The sequence below is a fragment of the Lycium ferocissimum genome, chromosome 5 (assembly GCF_029784015.1).
Source record: "Lycium ferocissimum isolate CSIRO_LF1 chromosome 5, AGI_CSIRO_Lferr_CH_V1, whole genome shotgun sequence".
NCBI classification, from domain to species: Eukaryota; Viridiplantae; Streptophyta; class Magnoliopsida; order Solanales; family Solanaceae; genus Lycium; species Lycium ferocissimum.
In genome coordinates, this window is record NC_081346.1 from 72,113,032 (window position 1) to 72,131,949 (window position 18,918).

The window sequence follows — 18,918 nt, forward strand, 5'->3', positions numbered from 1 at the left end:
AGATGTTTGGTTTTTTCTAGTTGTATAGAAAATGTAACAGGTATTATAAAAAGAGTACAAAGTAGCAGAGGCGTGAGTGCTAAGACCAGAATACGCACATAAACGTTATCACAAGAAGAAGAAAAATAAGTTACAATCAAATGTGTAGCTTTTTGTGTTAGCCGCAGCCAAGGATGATCCAGAATTTGAAGTTTATAAAATCTAAAGTTTATATAAGCATATTAAAAGAATTTTGTTAATAAATGTACAAGATTTGGATCAAAATTACTGAGTTATGCCGAACCTTACTTTTTATGGTAGCTTCACCCCTGCAGTTAGAGCTTTGATTCAAAGAGTAAACTCGCTACACGTAATTACTTGTCACGATTTCAACTCTATTACAAAAAAACTATTTAAGTTCAAATACTGAGTCCAATTCTTTTTCAGAGATTTTGTTCGGTTAACAGAAATTCAATGGCAATTATCGTGATGTGATAATCGTATGTAATTTTACTTTTGTCTGATTGTTTTGGATATTGTATTTTGAAACTCCTTAAATTTCTATTAATTTGAATCAGTTTTGAACTAAAAGAAATAAATTAAATTGAGGTACCATGAAAGTGGATGAATAAATTAATTTAGAAAGATTAAATGGATGAGGTACCACGAGTGAAATGAAATGGAGAATCCACCAGTGAAATGAAATGAATAAATTATCAAAATTTGAAAGAGTCTTGAAGTAATGGAATGTCAAGCCAAACTTCAGATAAGTTTGAGACCGTCAAAACAAACTTCATATAATAATATTTGAAGTTTTCTTGCACAAAGCCTAACTTCAGATCCATAAACGTGTAAACTTTGTATAACCTTAGACGTATTTTTTCAACTTCAGTCTTGAAGTTTATCCCTAAGAGACTAAACTTATAAAAACGTATATACTTCAGCTACTACTTAAAGGACGATTCTAAATCAGTTACTTTGTGCACCTCCCCCTTTCGATTTGGTGCACAAAGTTCAACTCTATTACAAAAGTTCAACTCTATTACAAACACGCTAAGTGTTTCAATTTGAGAGAAAGATAGAGAGGCTGAGTTCATACTGTTGGAGTTCCAAACGTGTACGCCAATTGAAATTAATCGGTCCAAAAACTACAAGTGAGTTATCATCATTGATAGGAAAAAAAACAAAGTGTCCAATGCTTTTTACAACACTATATGACGTAAATTTTGTTTGTATTTCATAGCTTTCTTCTACTTTAGGATTTAAATGATCCATTTGAATAAGTCAAAAATAATGAGTTGTTTCTTTTGGCAGTGAGCATTTCTCAGAATACTTCATCTTTTTGGCTTCAAATTTCTCTGAATTCTACTACCACTTGACTACTGAATATAAACTTGTCTTCAACTCTCTGTCTCTTTTTCTTATATCTTTTATAACAGTCTTGTATTTTAATGAATGATTTTAGTTCTAACTCTTGTGGTCACTTTTGACTTTGCCATGTATTACATTTTTAGGTGATTTTGTACTTCTAAGTGCAGTGCCTTTTTTTCCTTTTAAAACCAGTTAATGAATCTAAATGATTAAGGCTACAATAAAGTTTGATATTATTAAGATGCTAATTATATTGGAAATTCTGTAAAAAAAAAAAAAAAAAGCATTTTATCACTGCTCCATTCATTTTTATCACTACCTATAATCACCACTATCAACTATCATTAAGCAATACTATCAGCCACTACTACTATTGAAGCCGTCACCATCACCATCACCACTTACTACCACCACCAGTCAGCACCCACAATCACTATCATTAGTCATTACCACCACTAACTACTATAAAAATCTATTTTGCTAATATTTTGTTGACAAAAGTATTGATTGAAGTATTTTATTTGAATTTTATATTTATTTTAAATATAAATTTTATACATTCAGAGATGTTGAGAAAATAAACAATATAAGCTATTCCATATTCACATCTTAATACTTCTTAGTATTCAAATATATATTTAGATTCGGACATTTGAATCTTAAAAAAAAACAATTAATTGTAAAATGTAATCCTAAAATGTAATTGTACTTCTTGAAGCAAGCTATTTTAACTGTTAAAGAAGCAGATTAACTAGAGTTAGACGAAAGGCAAGGATGTAAAGGCTAAGAAATTTCTAACTTCCAAATACTCATTATTTTTGTTAATTATTATACTATTTTAAATATCAATTTTTTATACGTCCAAACATATATATATAAATACTAGTGAGTTTTTGTCAGGGGCCATTTCTCATTTTAAAACCCTCTGAATACTAGTACCAGTTGACTACAGAACTATGCAATCAATTAATTTTCACTGCCAGAGCAATTAATACAAACTTGTCTTCAACTCTCTGTCTCTTTTTTCTTACATCCTTTTTAACAGTCTTTGTTTTACACTGAATGATTTTACTTCTGACTCTTGTCCTTATCTTTTGACTTTAGCATTTTGTAAGCTCACACTACCTATCTCTATCCCCCCCTTAGATTCATATAAAAGTTTGAATTTTAATTATTTATGTAAGAATCTTAATTATTTAGATCTCAATCACTAAGAATCTTAATTATTTAGATCTCAATCACTAAGTACAGTGTTATTTATCTTTTCCAATCACTTAATAAGTTTAACTTGATCTAAATAATTAAGACTTATAACAAAATCTTGATTTTAGTAAGACCCATTCATATTAGAAATATCGCAAAGAGAAGAGATTTTACCACTACGTACTCTATTCATTTTCACTATGTACTTGTTGCCGCTGCCCACCACTATTAATTGTCATCGTTAATCACTACTGTTAGCCACTATCATCATTACCTACTCTCAAAATCCATCACCACGACCACATGCTACCAGGGGCGGAGCCAAGTGGTGGCTAGGGGTTCACCCGAACCCCGAACCCCCTTCGGTGAAAGTTACCCTGTATATATAAGGTTAAAATTATTTTTTATGTACATAGAGTAGACGTTGAACCCCCTTGACTTCTTCGTTTGTTTACTCTTTTATGTTCTTGAAACGCTTTAATGAAAATCCTGACTCCGCCACTACCTGCTACCATTAGTCAACACTCACAACAGCCATTGTTAGCCATTACCACCACCGATCATCACATAAATCCATTTTTTCTAATATTTTGTTGGTATAGTATTGATTAATTAGTATTTTATTTAAATTTTAAATTTTTTAATTTTCAATAAAAGATAAATTTTATTTACATATGTATGCATTGAAATCAACAATACACATCCAATGCCCTTGCTACAAGGAAAATAATGCCATTGCCATCATCATGATAAAATGCATTATATACTATCCTTGTCAAACTTTAAATGCCACATTTTATGCTTACTTTTCACTCGTGCACCTCTCACCACCAGAAAAACCCCATTATTATGATTATTATGCAATACTCCAAACAAGTTTTTTGACCTATATATATCTCACCATGTTTGGTTTTTGTTTCTTTTGCTATAAGACTTCTTCAATTATAAGTTGCTTTCTCTTTCTCATGTGGAACCACTCACCCACGTGAACCCCCTAACTCAATAATGTTGTTTCCTTCCCATTCTTCCACTTCACATTTCACTATCACCTTTAGATATTATTTCGTAGATGGATTTATCAGTTATGTATACTGAAAGTGTAATTAACGATTTTACACTATCAGCGTAATTTAATTTGTTATGACAAGTTATTTACGTTAGAATAACTAGTTTATGAGTCAATGTCATTAGGGTTAATAGGACCGTTATTCCGTTAGTTAGTGGTAAATTCTAATTGTAGTTTTCGTGATGTCTAACTAAACACATTTAATTTCTAATTACTTGAAATGTGCACTTTTGATCCGTTTGCTTATGTCTATTGACAAATTTTTGAAATTATTAACTTTTTCACTATCTAATACCCATGTGTTATGTTAAACTTGTATCATTACTTAATATTTGAGGATAAATACTTCTAAAATTAGTCTAAATATTACATATATCCTACATAAAGGGACCAAATAATTGAAGGATAAATGTTTTGATGATATATCACAGGAATTAAAATCAAAATATACGGATAATTATCAGAACGAATCCTACCTGAAATTTGTCGGAAATCCTCGGCATTCAGACGAGTCGGATCGTATGAAAATAGTAAATTTCTAGTACTGATCAGTGTAGTTAAACATGTTATAACAAATTATTTACCATTTATTCTAAATTACCAATCACTGCTATTAAATGAAGTTGCCTGAAATTATCTTTTAACTGATTTGATTGTGCGAATAATTTTTACATTGCCGGTTCAGAGAGCTTGAATTCTTTGATAGATGCTCCTTCTAGGGACACCATCAACATCAAACGGTCCAAAATTGCAAAAATCATATCTGGGCGTGGATTATGACTTATAATCTTGTCGGAAATCCAACATTTTTTGGTCCCATATTTATTGAACAGTCTCAAAGGCTCATTAATCAACACCAAACACTCTTTTTATAAAGTGATTGATCACATAAGTCTAACAATCTTGATTAAGGTTGTCATAATTACCGTTTATAACAATTAGTAGTAATTAAGTAGGGTCCAGTTAGGCTGATTTGGTGGTGAATTGACAGGAGTGGGATACAAACAACACGTCCAAAATTTGTCTCTTCAAAGTTATGAATAATGAATAACAATGTATCTTGTTTCAAACATTATGATGAATTTGTCTTGCAATAAAAGGGGACATAACCAGATGTACGAGGACTTTCTGGCTAAGGAAGGACAATCAATCATGTAATGTGTCAGTCTTTTGACCTTTATTTTTATTTATGATCGAGAAATCCGTCTGAAGCCAACTTTGAAACTCAGGGATTATGAATCCGCCCTTTCACCCTAAGCCTTAGAAACACGAGGAAAATGAGTCTGTCATTCTATCCTTCTCCACTTAAATACTGGACGTAGTTGGCTCTCAGCAGCCTTCGAAACTCAAGGATTAGAAGTCCACCTCGTCACCCAAATCCTTCGAAACTCAATTTGCCTTTCCACCCTTATCCACTTAAATACTAGACTTAGTTCACTCTCCGCGGTCTGGCCCTTCATCCAACGCCGTCGAAACTCTGGGGATTATGAATCTGCCCCTCTAACCTTCTCCACTTGAATACTAAAATTAGTTCACTTGGCTAATGGCTCAAACTTGTAATCCAAGGTCATAATTTAACCCTTTAATGGAGTACCTAATGAGTATTGAACATTAGGCATTAGTCCCCACAAAGATAGTAAAATGTACCACTCACCCTTTTCTTCTTTCCTACATTGTACTACTACTCTACTACTAAATTCAGTTGAATTTGGTGCAGTACTAAGAAAAGGAAATGAAGTTTACTATGACTGAGGGATGAGTAAGAGTAACGATTGAAGGAAAAATATAAACTTTGGATTAATGCACATATTATACTATACTATACTAAAAACATTGAACAAGAAATTAGCAGTCCAAAAAATAATAAGGTCGTTACACGCGGTATACTCCTTTCTGGTGATATTTTTTTCAGCTTCAATTCGCGTTTTTTCTCAATCTTCTTCCTTGGGACGTGCAGAAGACGTCGAGCCTGTTACCATATTCACAGCTTCCCCGTGACTAAATCTTTGTAGTTGGATCATACGTGCATAAATCCCGTCTGAGTAGTTTTTCAACAGATGAGAATGAGAACCTTGTTCCGCCACTTTCCCGTCATCTATCACCGCTATCACATGCGCATTTCTGATTGTGGATAGCCTATGTGCAACCACGATCGTGGTCTTTCCTGCACATGCACGATCCAACGCTTCTTGCACACATCTTTCGGACTCTGCATCGAGTGCACTTGTTGCTTCATCTAGCAGCATAAGCTCTGCTTTCCTTAGGAAAGCACGAGCAATGGCGATTCTTTGCTTTTGTCCACCGGACAATTGAACTCCCCTTTCTCCGACAAATGTTTTGTAGCCATTAGGTAATGCAGATATGAACTTGTGGGCATTCGCCAATGTTGCTGCTTCGGTTATCTCAGCTTCGGTTGCTGTTTCGTGTCCATAAGCAATGTTCTCATAGATGGTGGTAGCAAAGAGGCAAGGTTCTTGTGGGACCACTGCGATGTGCCTTCTCAAAGATTTAAGGTTGTACTTTCGAATATCCTTGCCGTCGATGATGACACGCCCGGATGACGGCTCGTAAAACCGCTCTATAAGTGCAATGACCGAGCTCTTTCCACACCCGCTCGGTCCAACAAGTGCAAGTGTCTTTCCAGCTCGAGCACGTAGATTCAAATCACGGAAAATTGACACGTCGGGCCTAGTGGGATATGAAAAGTCCACATGCTTAAATTCCACTTCACCACGAAGACGATCGGGCACTGCAGTGGCATCCGGATCATCAGGCTCGACTTCTGTTTTCCGGTCGAGGAGTTCGAAAACTGAACGCATCGCTTGGCCACCCTTGATGAAGTCGGGAGCTAAAGTCAATGTTTCAGCTGCACCGTTAGCAGAAACCATGAGGACCATGAAAACACGGATCGTCTTCGAGAAGTCAGAGATCCCATGCTTGACAAGCCATGAGGCGTACCAAAGGCCAAGCGCGTAGGAAGCATAAAGCAAAAATTGAGCAATCCCGTAACCACTTCCTGCAATTTGTCCCTTCCAGAAGCAGCGCCTAAGTGGAATTTGGAGGCTGGAGTCGAATAGGTTGACTATTTTTGTTTCTGAATTGAAGGCAGCAACTGTTCTTACATTAGCTACAGCTTCTCCTGCAAGTTGGGTGGCTTTGGCATGAGCAGCTTCTAAGTCTCCTGAGAATCCCTTCATGAACATTTTCTGTTGGAGATGCAAACAATTCAGCACACAAAGAACATAATATTTAAGGCTTAATACATTGACAGCCCCTTAAAGTTGTTAATAAATTTCATTTGAACACTCTAACTACGTCCTCTTATGATTCAGCACCTGAACACATGATACAGTGTTTCTATTTGACACTTCCGGTTCAAATGTTGGAAATTGTTTTGCGTGTGTTCTCAAGTGTCATTACATACTTAAGTTAAACACTTATAATATGTCACCACTTTTAATCATACGCATTAATCTTAATAAGCCGTAAAACCTTAGGCCTACCCCAATTGAGGCTTCATATATATAATTAAAGGAGATCAGATAAGATAATTTTATGTGATCAATTTAACTACCTAATAGCCGCTTGACAATACGCACAAAAGTGTTTAAAAAAATTGAACCGGAAGTGTCTAATAGGAACCAACTCATGTGTTCGGGTGCTCAATTGGAATAAGTCATAGTTCACGAGTGTGTAATTTAAACCACAAGAGTCTTAATGAAATTAGTTTGAATTCCATTTTAGGTCCTCCTGCACTACACCGCGGGACTTGATTTGAATTTCTGTGAACTCACCTGTAAAACAGTTGCAGCAACAACCACGGGAAAGACAGCAATGAGGACGAGAGCCAGACGCCACTGCAATACGAATCCAGCAGTGCACGCGACTACCATGAGAGCGGAGTTCTGCATAATGACAGAGATTCTATCCCCAATAGCTGACCTAACATTGTTGGCATCCAGGGACAGCCTGGCTGCAATTCTCGAACTATCATTCTCTTCCTGATCGAACCACGCCATTTCCATTTTAAGCACCGCCGCCAGCATTTTCTCTCTCACCCGTTTCGTCAAATTCTCCCCCACTACATCCCAGTAGTAATGCTGTAGAGTATTGAAAATGAGTGCAGCCGATGAAACTCCAATCAAAAGATAGCAATATTTTGCGATTTGTTTGCTCATGTAAGCATGGTCCGGATTGTAGTACACGCTAAGGACAGCACTCAGGACGTACGCAAAGAAAGCACTAAGCGAACCACAGATGACAGAACCTATGGAACCAATTAAAGCATAAGTCCACTCAGGAGAATTCATTTTCGCAAGCCGGCCGAACGAACTAGCTTGATCCTTGAATGCAAGCTTTTCATGTCGGTAACTAGAATATGCAGCATCAAGGGAGAGGCTGAAGTCCGAGGTAGAAAAGTCGGATAACCGGCGAGAGTAAGGTGATCGACCATAGGAAGAGTTTCTAGTTATGATTGGTGAGCTCACAGAGTTCCTTGCACTTGAGGGCCTGCAAAAATAAAAAATAAAGTTGAAGAGCATTAAGACACAAGTTTTATGATTCTTGTGAGTTTATAGCTAAAATTGCTTATCTACTGGAGTAGGTCTATTTTTGTCCTTTAAATATAACCCTAAGCATCTTTAGTCCCTTAAGTTTGTTGAAGTAGAGCACATTTGGTCCAACTAACAAAATGGACTTGAAACTAACGGTGGCTACCAAAAAACACGGCAAAAATCGAGCGGAAAAAAAAAAAAAAAAACGACTGACTTGGTGGGTCGGTTTTCCAGTCTGTTGTTTTTTCTGGTCAATTTTAGTAGTGTTTTTTGATAGTCACCGTTAGTTTGTAATCCATGCTGTTAGTTGGACAAAAGGTGCTAAACTTAAGCAAACCTAAGGGACTAAAGATGCTCAGGGTTATATTTGAAGGACAAAAATAGACCTACTCCGATAGAGGAGGGACAATTTTGGCTAAAAACACGATTCTTGTCTGTACTTTAAGGTGTAATATTTATTATCTGGTGCAACTCCAATGAAGATTTGTCTGTGTATAGATACCTCGCGCTGCTCTTTCTGGCATTACTAAGAGCCGTTTCATGAGCCGCTTCTTGCATTTTGATGAGCTTGGCATACATACCATTTTCTCCTTTACACATAAGCTCATCATGGCTTCCAATTTCAGAAACACTACCTTGCTGTATTACAGCGACCAGGTCGGCCTTCCGGATAGTAGACAGGCGATGAGCAATTACAAGTGTCGTTCGTCCAATCATGAACCTGTCTAGAGCCTCCTGCACTAGCTTTTCCGATTCAGAGTCTAAAGCACTAGTTGCCTCATCTAAAAGAAGGATGGCCGGGTTTTTAAGCATGGCCCTCGCTATAGCAATCCTTTGCTTCTGTCCACCTGATAATTGCAATCCTCTCTCCCCTACCTGCAATATCCAAATACACATTTTCACTTTCTGTAGGTATGAAAAATGATAGTGTCAATCCTCTGATCATTTAGGGGACAAACAAACTATGAATTGATTCATATGCCACACGCGTCCATCTTAAGGCTCAAGAGAGGCAAAGGTACTTGCCAAAATTAATCAATAGCATACGCATTGCAGCTCAAGTTCCATTTTTCACTCAGATTAATTACACCCTCCGTCCCAATTTATGTGACGCTCTTTCCTTTTTTTGTCAATCCCAAAAAGAATGACATCTTTTCATAATATAATTAGTAATGACTTAACTTTAAATTTTTTATTTTACCCTTAATGAAAAAATTATAGCCGCACAAATATATATGGCTTATTTTAGACCACAAGTTTCAATAGTCTTCCTTTGCTTCTTAAACTCCGTGCCAGTCAAACAGCTTCACATAAACCGGGACGGAGGGAGTAACACCATATAGACAAATCAAGGTTAAAGTGAAATTAATCAGAAAAATACGGCTGTTGTAACACTCTAGTAACTATCTCCAGTTTTTTTTTTTTTTTTTTAATGACATGGGAACCCGCAAATGCTACCCCGCGCACAGCAGAAACCCAGCTCCTGTGCAATAGCTCGCAAACCACAATAACTATCTCCAGCTTTGTTACACTTCCCATTCAATTATATAAATTCCAAGTAATTATTTATTTGATTTTGTGGATATATCAGGCTTATTTTAATCCTAGTGATAACCCTACATGTTTTTCCTCAAATTTTTAACGATTTTCTGATTGCACCTATCTTCTGGTCTCACCTCTCCAACTACTAAATTACAAACAAGTCTTTTGTTCTCACATGAAGACATAAAATAAAACTTGTTCCTGCACATGCACTGTTGACTGAGAACCCCATGTTACCTATTTCTTAAATGAAATGACTAGTCCCCTACATACATTGACTTCATTTAAAAAAATGTTAGGTTTGTTTGTTGACCAAACAAAAACAATTTAGGCACGAAAACCACTACAAATGCAACTAATGAAAGCATCTTTGTTAATGATTTACAGTCAAATGTACCTTCAAAGCCATAAAATTTTGACCATTCAACACAACCATTGAATTTTTGGCTTGCCTAAGGCTAAAGTCATACTTTAGATGGACAAAAAAAAAGATTTTTTACCTTTGACTAAGGAAACCCTCATGATACATGAAAGCACATGCAAAACAACATCTTAATAACCTGTTTGGCCGAAGCTAAAAGTGCTTATTTTTAAAAAATAAATGCTTATTTTAGAGAGTTGAAGTGTTTGGCCAAGCTTTCAGGAAAAAAAAAAAAAAATACTCCCAAGTGTTTTTGAATAGTAGTAGAAGCTAAAAAAAATAACTTTTTCATAGAAGCACTTTTGGAACCTTGGCCAAGCACAAATTGTTGCTCAATATTGGCGAAAGTGTTTTTCAAATTGATTAGCCAAACACCAAATGCAACTCTCCACCTTCTAACAAAAAATTACTTTTCAAAATAAGCAGATCTTGGAAGCTTGGCCAAACAGGCTATAAGAGTAAGAACCACTTTGAATTTGCATCATTTTCCCACACATCCCCTACCAATCTTTATAATATCCCAAGTGGTCCCAGTTGGACCAAGATAAATGCCAAACTAGCTTTTAGTCTATTTTATTTTAGGGCTCAAGGCACTCTCCACCATCAACCTAATATCCAATCCATCTTCCATAAATAGGTGGGACCATCATGAGTTATATTAAATGGTCACACATTAAATATAGCATATGGAATGTAGAAGAAAATTTTAACATTTAATGATGCATCTGCTAAATCTTCAATGCAGCATAATTAGTTAAGTCTAAAGTTGCTAAATTCTTTTTTTAATGAGCTAACCTGAGTATCAAACCCCTCAGGAAGTTTGATTATGAAAGAATGGGCATTGGCAACTCTAGCAGCTTCTTCAATCTCAATTTGTGATGCATCTGGCCTCCCTAATAGTATGTTTTCTTTGATGCTTGTAGCAAAAAGTGCTGGTTCTTGGCTCACTAGCCCGATTTGCTGCCTTAGCCATTTTAACTTCAGTGTCTTTATGTCATTCCCATCAAGCAAAAGTTGTCCTGGATACAGACTAATCATTAGAGAAATTGACATAAATAGCTTCCCACCAAAATAATAGCCCGTAGATGTATACATTTTGTATATCAATGTATAATGATGGTATATGTTTTGTATATTCGGCTAGCCAATGTAATTATTTTTGGCCAACCAGCCAAATGTGTAACTTGCCCTAATTATTAGCTGAGATTTTCATACAAAAACATGTCTCCACATGAACACATGGACTTCATGAAACTCAGACATGAATTCACTTCAACTGCCAGACATTTCATTAAAGTTGCCCATCACAGGCTAAAAATTAAATTCAATAATGAAGTCATTGTTGCAAAGTTGTGTGCTACCTGAGGTGGGATCATAGAATCTTTCGATAAGGGAGACCACGGTGCTTTTCCCGGAGCCACTGCTTCCCACTAAAGCGATGGTCTTTCCAGCAGGAACAACGAGGTTGAAATTGTTGAGAATCTTAATTTCTGGCCTCGACGGATAGGAGAACTCAACATTTTTAAGCTCTACTTGGCCACTAACGGTATCTAATTCCAACCCCGTTTTAGCGTTTCTGTCAACGCTCGGTTTGTGATCGATGATCCGGAAAATCTTGGCAGCTGCAACTCTAGCCTTTGCAAATGCACTCATGCTAGGAGCAGATTGTCCCAATGCCCTATCAAATGAAAGGAGAAAACTTTTTTTAACAAAAAAAAAAAATGACAGTTTTGTACAATGGTTAGCACTTACAGTCCATCTATCTCTGCAAAACCATTACAAGAATCTAATTCCCATCAAGAAAAAAATCTCAAACCAATTCTTGAAAGCAATAAAGATTCAATTTTTATGAAGTTCCAATTCTTCAAAAGCAATAAAGATTCAATCTTTATGGAGTTCCAATTCTTGAAATATATAAAGATTCAATTTTTATGAAGTCCAAAATTCTCGAGAGCAACAAAGATTCAATTTTTATGAAGTCCCAAATTCTTGAGAGCAATAAAGATACAATTTTCAAGCAATTGAACTTTTTTTTTAAAATAAAAAAATCCAACATATTTTTGTACAAAAGATTAGTACTTACAGTCCACCTATCATGACAGCAAACATTGTTGCTATGGCAAGTCCTCCATTGGTGAAATGATGCCTAACCAAATAGCCCCCATACCATAAAAGAAGAGCATAACAACAGAAGACAGTAAAATATGTAGCTCCAAGTCCTAATCCTTTTGAAAATCCACTTTTATAGCCAATCTTCTGAGAAACTCTAAGTGCTGCTGCGTATGCTTGCATTGCTTTTGACTCACCAACAAACGCCAATACCGTCCGAATTTGAACTACTGTCTGCAAATTAGATGCAATTCAGCAACCACAGTAGCAAAAAGCAAAGGAATTTTCATCTAAAATGAGCTTAATTTCACAAAATTAGTACAAAACCTATACATTGATTATGTATATTATATTTATATTTCTTTTTACCTGTTCCACAATGTTGCCTGCCTTTGAAAGTGCTTCTTGACTTTTGCTTGACAATTTGGCTGATGTCATAGTGTAGATAGCACCAATTACCGCAATTAGAGGAACTACAGCAAGAGTAACAAGAGCTAGTTGCCACACTGCTGTAAATCCCACAACAAATCCAGACAAAAATGTAGCCATATAATGAATGAAATTACCCAACTGCAGTAAAACACAAAAAGAGAGAGACAAAAAAAGGCTAATCAGATCCTTGAACTACACACCATTTTTCCCAAAAAAAAAAAAAAAAATCAAGTTCATTTAGTATATGTTTACCTTCTCACTAATGGCATCTTGGACCACTACAGCATCAGTGTTAATTGCAGAAACAACATCAGAAGTTCTAACTTCTGTATCAAAGTATGAAATATCTTGGTTTAAAGCTGCCTCTAAGTATTTGATCCTCATCTTTGTTGTTTGTCTCTCTCCAGTCCACATCCAACATGATATTTCTGCAAAACCATTAAATTCCCATCAAGAAAGAATCCTCAAACCAATTCTTGAAAGCAATAAAGATTCAATTTTTATGAAGTTCCAATTCTTGAAAAGCAATAAAGATTCAATTTTTAATGAAGTCTCAATTCTTGAAAAGCAATAAAGATTCAATTTTTATGAATTTTTTTTTACCTGCCCATGAAGATGCCCATATAGCAGCACCTACTACAAGAAAGTAAAATGCATACTGCATAACACAAAACCAAACCATTATCAAAAAAAAGAATCAATTTTTTCTCAAAAATGAAGTGTAAATTGGGATTTTTGAGGTTACCTTTAAGACTTCTTCAGTCATCTTATCAACATCATTAGCATAAGAGCCAAATGAATTAACAAGATCAGCAAAGAATCTAAGAAACAAAGGCAAAGAACAACCATGGACAAAAGCACCAAGTGAACCAATTGCCATTAATACATAGTCCAAACTATCAGCAAATCTAAAAAGTTCACCAAAACCAACTGCAGGTAGTGGTGTACTTGGTTTTTCAACATCACTCCTTTCTTTATTTTCTTCAATAACTTCCATTTTTGTTTCTTGTTTGGTTTCTTGATTATTTTCTATTGTGGGGTTGCTTGAATTTTCTTTGTTGCTGTTGTTGTGATTGTTTTCTTCAGAGACAACAAGTTCAAGACCTTGCATTTCAGACCATTTCCAATGTTCAATGGTCTTTATCTCCTCAGAATCTTGTGACATTGCTTTGCAATTAATAAAACTTACAAAACACACACCACACTATCTAGTGTTTTTTTATTTCCACACTTGGCCTTTTATCTCTCCCCTTCTCTTTCCTACTTTTTTTTTTTAATTATTTTCTCTTGTTTCTTACTCCATTTTTTTTAGTAGGCCTTAGGCCATGAAAATTTAAAAAAAAAAAAAAATATCACTTTATTTGACATTTTAAAATTGAAGTTGTGTTTGGTTATAGATTTTATAAAAAATATTTAGTTGTTTGAATATATTAAAAATGAAGAAAAAAAAAAGTAAAAACGAGCTTTTAGGTGTTTTTCAAATGGCTAAACGCTAATTTTTAAATAATATGAAAAGTTTTTCGAAAAAAAGTGAAAAATTCTCATGGCCAAATGAGTCCTTTAGTATTCCTAGTCACATTTTTCTAATTCAGTATTTGAAGGATTGGGAAAAAAAAATCTACTCTTTCCTTTTTTTTTACTGTATGTACTTTTGTAACAGTTACATCTTTACTTACTTTTTGTCATAACAAAAGATCTAAATTCTCCTTGAATTATGTGAAATGGAATAATTTAAAGTTTAGTTAGACACATAATATGGGGCCAAAACTGAATCATATGCCTATAGTAAGAGCAAATCTAGCTCACTTTAACTTATTAAGGACCTGTAGCATATAATTTGGTCCGTTAGTCCAAAAGAATAATTTTAAGCTAATTAAATAAATAGCAAAAAGAAATTTGAGTTATCATTTTCTAACGGAGAGTAAAGATATTCATTTTGGATGGTCCAAGAATAGTTTTAACTAGAGGCGAATCTCGAATTTTATGAATTCAATAAGATTTTTGGCATTAGAGTCATTGTATATCTAAAAATATGAATTCAGACTCACCATTATTACTCTCTCTGTTCCAATTTATATGATACACTTTCTCTTTTAGTTTGTCCCAAAAAGAATGATATATTTCTATATTTAAAAATAATTTAACTTAAAACTTCTCCTTTTAACCTTAATCAAATGATTTACAGTCACACAAATATCTATGACTTATTTTAGACTATAAATTTCAAAAGTCTTTTTTTTTTCTTCTTAACCTCCATACTTAATCAAATTACATCACATAAATTGTGATGGAGGGAGTAAAATTTTGATAAATTTTTACTTATATGGAAAAAATTGAATTTAAATGAACTTGATGCCATAGTGTAGTAGGGGCCTCTAATTTTGACACTTTGCCGTAAAGTAGAATACAAGAAAATTATCCCACAAGGAAAAAAAAAACATAGAATTGACAGATGATGAGAGCAGCCTATAGAGAGAGAGTGAACTTTAGTACCCGACAAGGAATACTGTGTGTAAACTTGAGATTGGTTTTTTGACCAGATAAACAGATTCTGAATTTGGCGGTGGTAAAAAATAATTTTAAAAATTAGTTGTAATTGTTTCCAACATTAATAATCTATCATTTTCACATACCAGAATTGCAGATGTACAAATGTAATTAATGCTTAGTAGGAATACTGTTTTTTGACTTTGTAGAACTGTTTGGTTTTTGACTTTGTGGCACTGTTTGATTTTTGACCTTATGGTGATTCTAAGAAACAATATGCTATAAGTTATTACTAGTAGTATAATTTAGACGTGTCTTGTAAGATATATTCACCTAGTTATAAACCATACTTTAGTTCTGCCATTTTGTTCCGAATTTAGTAGGCGTTTGGCCACAGATTTCAATTTTATTTTATTTTCATTTTATTCGAAATCTATGGAGTTGGAATTGAAGGCGGATTGTGTTTGGTTATACTTTTTGCAAAGAATATTGGGAATGAATTTTATGTTCAAATGTACTTAAATACAATTTCAAAAGTGAAAAGTGAGTTGAAAAATAGGCTGGTTTTCATATTTGAAATATAACTTCAAGCTGGATTTGAAATTTTCGTGACCAAATACTTATTTCAAATGAAGTGAAAATTATTCCGAAAAAAAAAAGTAAATATTTTTTATGACCAAACGGATCCTTAAATTATGTGCACTGATATTCTTTTTTGATGACATAGGAATCCACAGACGCTACCCTTCGGGTGCACACAGGGTAAACCCAACTCCTGTGCAATAGTTCGCAAATCACACAGGAGAGGTAACCCGCACTAGGAAAGCTCAACCCAGAAGGCAAATCCCCTACCGTCGTAGGCAGGGGATTTCGAACCTGAGACCTCCACTATGAAAGCCCCATGCTCAACCAACTGAGCCACCCTTGCGAGTTATGTGCACTAATATCCTGATAATATATACATTAAGTAAGTATTCATAATAAGTCTAATATATGTGAAAACAGAAGAATAAATTACTAGAAGTGATTGAATTGCATCAATAATTTTATGATTCTCTTACACTGTAAAAGTATTCGAAAGCGGATGTATTCAGAGTTCAAGTATACTTTATAGAAAATATAAATATCTATTGAAACCTCACTAAAATTTCCTCAAATATCACAAACATTATATATGAATTCATAATTTTAAGAATATAATGTATTTATTGAAACCCATCTAATTTAAGTCTTGAGTCTGTTTTTATCAATTCATATAACTTAAATTCTTTTTCACATTTATGGAATTCTTCTTTATTTTGTTTCCTCTTCTTAATTGGAGTTCGGAACCAAAATGACCCCAAAAAAAACATTTTGAACCAAAATACCCCAACAAAAAAAAGGGTTACAAAAATACCTTTAGCGCAGTAAAATACTGCGCTAAAGCACTTAACCGTAACGGTGCCGTTAAGTGATATAGCGCAGTATTTTACTGTGCTAAACCAATTTTTCTCTCACCTATAGCGCAGTAAAATATAGCGCTATAGGAGTCCATCATTTTCTAGAAAGGGCCTCTTATTACATTTTCACTCTTTTTTACGTAATTTAGCCGTATATTAATCATGTTTTGAGACTCCGGAACTTCAATATTTTATATAGAACCCTACTTATATTTGTACAATTAATAAGGTAGGCTTAATACATCAAGAATAAGCAAAAGTTTGGATTGTCGTTTTAGTGGTTGAGAAGTGCTCGAAGTCCTTTTTTGTTTGAAGACTTGTAGTCATTAGGGTTTCGTGTTATTTTTAAATTAATGCTTAACTTTATTTCGAATGTGTCACGTTTTTTTTTTATCAATTTAGGATGTGAAACTATAAACAATAATAAAAACTAAGATAATATTTATAAATATGCAAAAAATATATAATATTTACGATAAAAGCGCACAACACTAATGTATATACACTATCGAGGATGGGTCCCACATGTAGTATGTCGGAGACTATCCCTAGGCCTAAGGCTCATACCATCCCCACCGCCCTCGCCATCGTCTTCATCGCCCTTTTTCCTCTTAATAACCAGGCGCTTCAATTCATGATCATCTCCTCCTCCCCTGGCCTGTGCGCCCTTGACTAGAATGTGCTTCTTCTTGGGATCTGGTCCCGCTAGCACGGGCAGAACCTCATGCTGACCTGGGTCTGGAAACTCGACCTCTTCCTCGTCGGGAGTCGCCACCGCAGGCGCCGAAGGATGAACCTGAAAAGTATATAATAATTAATACCATTTCTTATTTATATTGAATACATTAACGTTTGTTGAATAATCAAACCTGTGTGTCAACGAGCGCCTGAGCAGGCTCCTGAGATGGGTCTATAAGCTCCTGAGATGGGTCTATAAGCTCCTGAGATGGGTCTGGTGGTGAATATGAGGTAGTCTCCTGGACGAGATGCTGTTCGAAGTCCAAGTAAATGTTATAAAAGTTAAATAAATATTTACCTTATATTGAATAAAACTAATTTTAATAAAAAGCTTACCTGTGGCTCGACAGTCACATGAGAAGACACCTCTGCTTCGGCAGGCCAATGAGAATGCTCCTGAATAGGTCGCTCCTGCGGACCCACTGGCGCCGAATCCTAAAATATGAAAAAAACGAAATAATAAGTAACATACATATTTAAAATAAGTACTTTAAATAATCAAATTTGTATATTAAATATTGACCTTATATTGAATAAAACTAATTTTAATAAAAAGCTTACCTGTGGCTCGACAGTCACATCGGAAGACACCGCTGGCTCGGCAGGCCCATGAGAAAACGCCTAAGTGGGTGGCTCTGGTGGACCCGCTGGCGCCGAATCCTAAAATATAAAATATTACTAAATAATGAATAACATATATATTTAAAATAAGTAATTTAAATGAACAAATAAGTATTTGTAATACTAACCGAGATCAAAACTCATCGAAGTCAAGAATCCTGGCTCCCTCTAAATTCCTCACAGGCCGCTCATCAGCTAATGAAGCGCGTAACGCCGCCCAATCGACGTTATCACGCTCCTCCATGTATGCATTCTGGCTCGGCTGTGATGAAGACTCAGGTATCTCAGCAAGTAGGAACGCCGGCGTAAACGTAGGTGAGTCCCCGAGTGTTTGCCACCGCCGGAACGGCTGCGGATGGACTAGACCTAGAACATCCTCTGGAATGGGATCGGCCTCATCTGCCTCATCTATCAGATGGTGTCCTCCACGAACAGGTCCTCTAGCAGCAGCATCGCGTCCTCTACGCGCACGGCGTCCTCCGACAGCACGGGCTGAAAAGGCAGCATCCTCTCCCACGCCCATAACTATAAGCGATATTAGAAAATACGATTTTTAAGTCGTCGTTTCAAGAGGTTTGTTTACATTAAAGGAACGCACACTTAAAATATTACCTGGAGAAGAGCAAAAAATTCACATACATCTCTGACAGCACCAATAGATGCTCGGCACAAGCATCTGTAAAGATACGCCAAAAACGACACCGCCCCCGGTTGTGGTCTCCCGGCGGTCCGGATGCTCCAAGAAAATCAAATAACGTAAACCGACGAAGGCACCGATGAGTTCGGGAACAAGATGCCCCCGAATATAATAGCGGTATAAACGGGCACGACGATCGACATCGTCTGCGGGGGTGCCGTCCACAACCGGATCCAAACCCTCCAAATAAGTGCAGAGTGCACTAAGCTGAACCCGACTCTGTCCTGATATCTGGGCCGCGACATCAGGCACGAAGTGGG

The 18,918-nt window shown here is 35.7% G+C and overlaps 1 protein-coding gene and 1 long non-coding RNA gene across 2 annotated transcripts; both read right to left on the reverse strand.

Moving 5' to 3' along the window:
* Positions 1 to 5,391: 5,391 nt before the first annotated feature.
* On the reverse strand, positions 5,392 to 13,897 carry LOC132057340 (ABC transporter B family member 1). The gene is made up of 10 exons (XM_059449902.1): positions 13,422 to 13,897; positions 13,280 to 13,334; positions 12,929 to 13,104; positions 12,614 to 12,814; positions 12,219 to 12,478; positions 11,497 to 11,813; positions 10,931 to 11,154; positions 8,675 to 9,048; positions 7,414 to 8,128; positions 5,392 to 6,825 (listed from the first exon to the last, which is right to left on the reverse strand). Exons 1-10 carry the CDS (start codon positions 13,839 to 13,841, stop codon positions 5,551 to 5,553), a joined length of 4,017 nt encoding a protein of 1,338 aa, XP_059305885.1. The 5' UTR covers positions 13,842 to 13,897; the 3' UTR covers positions 5,392 to 5,550.
* A 3,785-nt stretch (positions 13,898 to 17,682) lies between these two features.
* LOC132058533 (uncharacterized) lies at positions 17,683 to 18,275 on the reverse strand. Its single transcript, XR_009415329.1, has 3 exons — positions 18,090 to 18,275; positions 17,902 to 18,000; positions 17,683 to 17,775 (listed from the first exon to the last, which is right to left on the reverse strand). It is a non-coding gene; the product is annotated as an uncharacterized LOC132058533 (long non-coding RNA).
* Between the last annotated feature and the right edge of the window lie 643 nt (positions 18,276 to 18,918).

Excerpts from the sequence above, each read along its gene's own strand:
- LOC132057340 (XM_059449902.1), bottom strand. The coding sequence starts at position 13,841 with ATGTCACAAGATTCTGAGGAGATAAAGACCATTGAACATTGGAAATGG. Across the intron at positions 9,049-10,930 it reads CTGAGGGGTTTGATACTCAG|GTAGGGGAGAGAGGATTGCA; the intron begins GTTAGCTCATTA and ends TGGATATTGCAG. Across the intron at positions 6,826-7,413 it reads TTGCTGCAACTGTTTTACAG|AAAATGTTCATGAAGGGATT; the intron begins GTGAGTTCACAG and ends CATCTCCAACAG.